Source organism: Erythrolamprus reginae, chromosome 2 (genome assembly GCF_031021105.1).
Source record: "Erythrolamprus reginae isolate rEryReg1 chromosome 2, rEryReg1.hap1, whole genome shotgun sequence".
Lineage (NCBI taxonomy): Eukaryota > Metazoa > Chordata > Lepidosauria > Squamata > Dipsadidae > Erythrolamprus > Erythrolamprus reginae.
This window is the reverse complement of record NC_091951.1, coordinates 11,314,293-11,321,872: the sequence shown is the minus strand read 5'-3', so window position 1 is coordinate 11,321,872 and position 7,580 is coordinate 11,314,293. Positions and strand designations below refer to the sequence as shown.

At 45.7% G+C, this 7,580-nt stretch overlaps 1 protein-coding gene across 1 annotated transcript; it reads right to left on the bottom strand.

The window, feature by feature from the left end:
- Positions 1–6,364, bottom strand: LOC139159701 (zinc finger protein 665-like). The gene is made up of 4 exons (XM_070737036.1): positions 5,786–6,364; positions 4,030–4,134; positions 2,339–2,465; positions 1–1,772 (listed from the first exon to the last, which is right to left on the bottom strand). The coding sequence occupies exons 1-4, from the start codon at positions 6,194–6,196 to the stop codon at positions 247–249; spliced, it is 2,169 nt and encodes a 722-aa protein (XP_070593137.1). The 5' UTR covers positions 6,197–6,364; the 3' UTR covers positions 1–246.
- Between the last annotated feature and the right edge of the window lie 1,216 nt (positions 6,365–7,580).

Genomic DNA, 7,580 nt, shown 5'->3' with positions numbered 1-7,580 from the left:
TTTTTCCATATTCTGTACATTTATATGGTCTCCTCCACCTCTTTCAAGATTAATAAGATAAATTGCTTTTCGTATTCCATGCACTTGAATGGTCGCCTCCAATGTGTGTCCTTTCATGACAAATAAGATCTTTGCTCCAGTTAAATCTTTTTCCACACTCCATGCAATTATATGGTCTTTCCCCTGTGTGCATCCTTTCATGATGGATAAGCTTTGTGCTCTGATAAATGTTTTTCATCCAAGCATTTATACCATCTCTGCCCTGTGTATTTTCTCATGCAATGTAAGGGCTCCTTTCTGAGCAAAACCCTTTCCACATTCTGTACATTGAAATGGTTTCTCTCGTGTATGGATTCTTTCATGACTAATAAGACCGCTTTTTTGAGAAAACGCTTTTCCACACTGCATGCAGTTATATGGTCTCTCCCCAGTGTGAGTCCTCTTATGACGGATAAGATTTGCATAAACAGTAAACCTTTTCCCACACTCTGTGCATTTACATGGTCTCTCCCCAGTGTGGGTTCTTTCATGATAAATAAGATATTGGTTTTCAGTGAAGGACTTTCCACATTCCATGCATTTATAAGGTTTCTCCCCAGTGTGGGTTCTTTTATGACGAGTAAGTTGTGAGTTCTGACAAAAGCTTTTCCCACATTCTATGCATTTATATGGTCTTTCAGCCATGTGCATCCTTAGGTGGCGACTTAGGTGCTCTTTTTCAAGAAAGCTCTTTCCACACTGTATGCATTTATGTGGTCTCTCCCCAGTGTGGGTTCTTTTATGACGAGTAAGTTTTGAGTTCCCGCAGAAGCTTTTTCCACACTCTATGCATTTATACGGTCTTTCCGTCATGTGCATGTTTAGGTGGAAATTTAGGTGCCATTCCTCCATAAAGCTCTTTCCACACTCCAGGCATTTATATGGTCCATCTTCTGTGTCAATTCTTTCAGGATAAGTAATATCACTACTCTCAGTGAATCTTTTTCCAAACTCCAAAGAACTATTAGTTTTTTCACTCGTGTAGATACATTGATGGGTATTCAGATTACTCGTTTGGAAGTCTTTTCTACAAGTTGTGCATTTATATGACCTCTTCTCTGTGTGGATTCTTTCATGATCAGTAAGGGATTGTTTTTCAGGAAAGCATTTTCCACATTCCGTACATTTATGTTGTCTCTCCCCAGTGTGGGTCTTCTTATGACGAATAAGATTTGTGTAACAACGAAATCTTTTTCCACACTCTGAGCATTTATATGGTCTCTCCCCAGTGTGGGTTCTTTCATGATAAGTAAGATATTGTTTTCGAGTGAAGGACTTTCCACATTCCATGCATTTATAAGGTTTTTCCCCAGTGTGGATTCTTTCATGGTCAGTAAGAAGGTTTTTTTGAGTGAAGGACTTTCCACACTCCATGCATTTATAAGGTCTCTCCCCAGTGTGGATTCTTTTATGCCGAGTAAGTTCTGAGTTCTGACAAAAGCTTTTTCCACACACTATGCATGTATATGGTCTTTCAGCCATGTGCATCTTTAGGTGGAAAGTTAGACGCCATTTTTCAATGAAGCTCTTTTCACACTCCAAGCATTTATATGGTCCATCCTCTGTGTCAATCATTTGAGGGCAAGTAATATCACTACTGTCAGTGAATATTTTTCCCAACTCCAAACAACGAGAAGTAAATGAGAAGGAATTGCTCTTTGAAGACACTGCCCTTTGCACTTTAAATATTCTTGGATGCTTGTAATTCTCATTCTGCATCGTATCACCATCACCTGGTTGGGGAAAAAAACCAAGAAATTCTCATTAGAATTTAAAAGGGGGGGGGGGGGGTTGTTATTTCCCAGTCAAAAATATGCCCATCTGCGTATCAGGTTTGGTATTACCAATTTGTCAAAGTAGGAGATGTTGGGTTGAAATTGTTATAAATGATACTCGTCATAATGATATCCAAGAGAGTTTTCAGTCCTCAACCATATTAAGGCTTTGTGCTGTTACATCAATCTGCTCAGACATTTCTATCTAACACCTTTCACAATGCTATAGTGAGTATTTCTGCCAAGGCCTAGTTGTTTTCTAGAAGAGTGGCTCTCATGAGAATCTTGGACAAAATTGCCCATGAAGTGGACAGCAGTTAACGGGAACCAAACGGATGTGTATCAGACTTTTGCACATGTGGGTTTTCAGTGATATTAACTACATATTATATGTTGTGATCCTGCTTTTCCTGAGATTAGGAAAGATTTTACAGGGCTAGTCATTAGGGTTCTCACCATCACGTTTAATTCCCACTTAAAAGATCGTTCCTAATCAACAGAACCCAGAGCAAGAGGATCCTTACCCAGAGCAGCCATATTCATAGCAACTTCCTGCATGACCTCCATGTACAAGGCCTTCTGGCTAGAATCCAGCAGTGCCCACTCCTCCTCTGTGAAGTTCACAGCCACATCCTCAAAGGAATCAGAATCCTAGAAACAAAACAAAAAATACCCTTAGATCAGCGTTTCCCAACCGGTGTGCTGCGGCACATTAGTGTGCCGCGAGGCACCGTCAGGTGTGCCGTAGCGAGAGGCGGCGGAGGAGAGTGGGCGGATCGGGCGGGCAATGGGGCAGGGCGGAGAAGCCAGGGGCGCGTTTGGCCGGAGGCACCTACTGCCGCACCTCCCTGCCTCCCCACGGTGCCTCCGGCCAAACGCGCCCCTGGCTTCTCCGCCCTGCCCCATTGCCCGCCCGATCCGCCCACTCTCCTCCGCCGCCGCCTCCTGCCTTGGGGCGAGCAATCCGGGAGTCCGGGACTGTGTGGCTTTGCGCCATGAAGAGAAAACGGCCGACTTTTCCCTGTTGCCATTTTCTCTTCATGGCGCAAAGCCACACAGTCCCGGACTCCCGGATCGCTCGCTTCTCCGGTCAGCAAAGCCATCTGCCCAGGAAAGCGCCGCGCTGGCCAGAGAAGCGAGCGATCCGGGAGTCCGGGACTGTGTGGCTTTCGGCCGGGCTAACGGAAGGCGGCGCGAGGCCGGGCGCTGGGGACGTCTGGGAGGGCGAGGAGGCTGATGGCTGCTGAGCACTCCACTCTCTCTCCGGCTCTCTCTCGCTCTTTCTTTTTCTCTCTGTTGCTGGCTTGGTGAACGAGAGAGAAAGAGAGAGAGAGAAAAAGGAGGGGAGAGAGAATGAGAGAAAGAAAGCAAGAAAAAGAGAGGGAAAGAAAGCAAGAGAGAGAGAGAAAGAAAGGGGGGAAGGAGGGAGAGGGAAAGACATAGAGGGAGGGAAGGAGGGAGAGAGAAAGAGAGCAAAAAGAGGAAGAAAGAAAGAAAGAGGGATGGAGAGAAAGAAGGGAAGGAAGGAAGAGAAAGAGGGAGGGAGAAATAGAGTGAAATAGAGGAAGAGATATTTTTTTTGTCCAAACTTTTCTTTAGCCCCCCGGCCCCTCCCTTCAGTGTTCCCCAGAATTTTGAAAAGATGAATAATGTGCCGCGGCTCAAAAAAGGTTGGGAAACACTGCCTTAGATGATGATGATGATGATTATTATTATTATTATTAATTAGATTTGTATGCCGCCCCTCTCCATAGATGACAGACCTCTCTTGCATTTTCTTTCTTAATTCCAAAAGAGAAAAGAACTTTGCAGCAGACCAAATGTACATTTTCTTCTAGAAAACATACATACACCCAGCAAGAGCACATATTCCTTAAATCCATAGTATTGAAATCCATTTTTTTTCCTACCGGTTCTGTGGGTGTGGCTTTGCGTGCATGGGAGAAGACTACAAAATTCCCATTCCTGCCCCACCCCCGGGGGGGGAAGGATATTTCAAAATCTTCATTCCCACCCTACTCTGGGGGCAGCTAGAGGTGCTATTTGCCAATTCCTCTGAACTACTTAAAAGTTCTGCTACCGATTCCCCAGAACCTCTCAGAACCTACTAGGTAAAACATTTGTAAATCTCTAGCCTTATCAAGTACAGTATCTTTGTCTGGTTAGTTTTGAAATGGTAGCATCAATCTCCTTGTCAGACATTGTAAATACTAACCTGGCAAGGTGGTCCCAGTTGGATCCTCATGAAAAGAAGCTCTTCAGAATCAGTGGATGGCTCTCCTCTTCCCTGGAATTCTGCTAAAGTCTCTATGAATGGCTCCTGCAGGGTTTTTTTTTAAAGAAAAAGCCTGATTAAAGATTCCACTTTCAAATGACTTTAACCATGTCAGTTCGCGTTTTCCAATTCAAATCAAAATGAGAGAATTTGAGAATTCCTGCTCTGGGGGTTGCTATAATTTTTGGATAAACGCCTGCCACTTTTGTGAGTTGTTTCCTTTTTCTTTCCTATTATCCAGCGGAACAGGAGGTGCTTATTTATCACACACCCCTTACTTGATGATTTTGGCCTTTTTTCTTTCTGAATGTATTTATGTCTATTCCATCTGTCAGACCACCAACCTGGAAGTTTAGAAGTAGATTTTGGAATGTACACTGAGGTGCTTTTGAGGGTATAATGCTAAAACTCTAAATAAAACAATTTGGATACTTCATTTTTTTCAAACTCTATCCCAGTGATGGCGAAGCTTTTTTTCCTTGAGTACTGAAAGAGCAGGCGTGCGCGCTATCGCACATGTGGAAGTGCTCACACCTATATTTCAATGCCTGGAGAGGGTGAAAACAGTTTCCCCTGCCCCTTCCCCCAGGCCCTCTGTAGGCCAGAAAAGGCTGTTTCTCAACTTCAGACTTCAAAGGCTTCCCTTGAGATGGAGAAGGGTAAAAACGGTCTCTCCCACTCCCTTGGAAGCTCTCTGGAAGCCAAAAATGCCCTCCTCTGTGAGAGCCAAAAATAAGATGGCCTGCACACACACGTACATGTTGGACCTGAGCTAGGGCAATGGCTCGCATGCCAACAGATATAGCTTCCTATGCTACATGTGGCGCCCTTGCCATAGATTCACCATCGCTGCTCTAACCTATGTACAATGGAAACAAATTTAGATTTCTTTATATATATTGTTGCATTTATAATGTTGCACTATGCCGCCCTGAGTCGCCTCGAGAAGGGTGGCATAGAAATCAAATAAATAAATAAATAAAGTAAATAAATAAATAAGTAAGTAAAGTTGCCTTATAATTGTCTGTAGTGATAAATCTACAGTGCGTTATGACAAAGATCTGTCTTCTCTTCAATATCTTCATAAACGATTTAGCAGTTTGGGACAAATAAAAAGCTCCAACATTGCCATGGTTAAGAAACCCTCTTCCTGAGAAAGGGAATTCATTTTAAGACATTACATTCACATTCCATTTGAAGCTAATGATTCTGATCAAAATTTCTAAAAGGACTAGAGAACTTGGATGATCCAACTGAAATATAGAAACATGGTTTTTTGTTGTGTGTGTGTGTGTGTGTCTGTCTGTGAGATTTTGGGCAATAGCTATTACTAAATAGCAGAGCTGCCTTAGATTCAGTCTGGGAATTCTGACCTGAGGAAACATTTATCAGCTCTTCCAGGCAGAACAGACAAGAAGCAGGAAGGAAGAATATTAGCTTTATCTACAAGACCACATTAATAAATTCTGAAATTCTAGGAAGGTTTTTTTTAATGACATCTCTGCACTTCCCAGTGAGAATTGAGATCTCTTCTGCATTATGGCTGTCCAGTCCGGGACAAACTGCGGGAAAATAGAATGTGCGAATTCCCACCTACTATTACACCATCTCAAGGCTGGTTGTTTGACGTTTTTTTCCTTGCGATTATCTGTAAGGAAAAGACAGAAGAAGGTAGAAAAGTATGAAAGTCCCTCACCTGCCGCCCTTTTCCGGGCTCCGGGGAGGCTGAGGGGCCGAGGAGGAAGCCTTCGGCCAGGGCCACCGCCTGGGCGCAGCTCTCCGCCCCGCACTCCCTCAGCCAGCCCGACAGCTCCGGGGGCAGCAGGGCCAGCAGTTGTTCCAGCACCACCAGGTCCAGCATCTCGGCTTTGCTGCTCCGCTCGGGCCGCAGCCATTCCTGGCACAGCCGGTGCAGGCGGCTGCAAAGCGCCCGAGGCCCCTCCGCCTCCCGGTTGCCGCAGCTGCGGAAGCGCCATCGTTCAGCCTCGGAGCTGTGGAGCCCCTCGGGAAGGCCGCTAGCACCGCCGCTTCCCCCGCCAGACTCCCCGTCGCTCCCCGCTTCCAGGGCTGCTGCTGCTCCCTCTCCCGGTGACTGCCGGGCCTCCATTCGGTCTCCGGCTTCAACACAGCCTGAACGAGGGAAATTCTTTCTGACACCGCCTTCGGTTATGACGGATCCTCCCCCACGTACTCGCCCCGCCCCTTTCCCGTTTTCAGGGGGAGAAAAAGCGCGGGCTCCGTTCCCTCAGGAATTCTGAGGTGGAGAAGATCAGCTGCAATTCGGTCCCGCCAACACTTCCCGCGGTAGCCAGGCCTCCCAGAGACTCGGTGAAATACGATTGCTTCCTAGAGAGGCACAACACTATGATTCTTCATGATTTATTGCTGACTAGAGCGTCTCATAAAGCAACTAGTTTTTCCTGTCCTCCATTCAACATCCGGCCTGGCAAAGCTCTTCTGCACATGCCGTTTGTAAACGCTCGAAAGTCGGCCGAAATTCTGTGGTGGCGGAGAGTTTGTTAGTGGAGTGGGAGGGGATGCGAAGGTGTAGGGAATAGGCACGGAGGTGGTAAAGCAGTGCTGGAGTAGAGCAAAGCCCCTTTGAAGGGACCTTGTATATCTAGTCAAATTCTTGCCAACGCAGGAGACCCTACACCATTTCTGACAAATGGCAGTCCATTCTCTACTTAAAACAGTGTTTCCCAACCTTGGCAAGTTGAAGTCCAGATATCTTCAAGTTGCCAAGGTTGGGAAACACTGTCTTAAAAGCTTCCAATGATGAAGCTCCCACAACTTCCGAAGGCAAGCTGTTCCCTTACTTGATTGTTCACAATGTCAGAAAATTTCTCCTTATTTCTAGGTTGGATATCTCTTTGATCAGTTTCCATCCATTATTCTTTTTCTGGCCTTCAGATGCCTTGGAAGATAGTTTGACACCCTCCTCTCTGTGTCAGCCCCTAAAATATTGAAACGCTGCTATCATGTCTCTGGTGCTCCTTCTCTTCACTAGACTAGTTTATGCATTTGTTCGTTGTATGTTTTAGCCTCCAACCCCTAATCAACCTGGTTGCTCTTCTCTGCACTGGTTCTGAGCACTAGGGATTTCTCTTAATTTCCTGCCAGTTAATTTATTTATTTACAGTAATACCTCATCTTATGAACCTAATTGGTTACCGGGGGAGGTTCGTAAGGCGAAAAGTTCGTAAGATGAAACATTGTTTCCCATAGGAAACAATGTAAAATGAATTAATGCATGCAACGAACCCCCCCCCCCAAAAAAAAAAACGCTGCCGCCCGGCTGTCACCTTTTGAAACAGCTGGGCGCTTCTCAGCATTCTCCCAATGCCAAAGCCGGAAGTTCGGCAAAAGTTCGGGTTCGGGTGGCTGCCGAGAAGTTCCGCCGCCCGACTGTCATCTTTTGAAACAGCCGGGGGACTTCTCGGCCGCCTCCTGAACACCGAACCCGGAAGTTCGGGTTTGGCGTTCGGGTT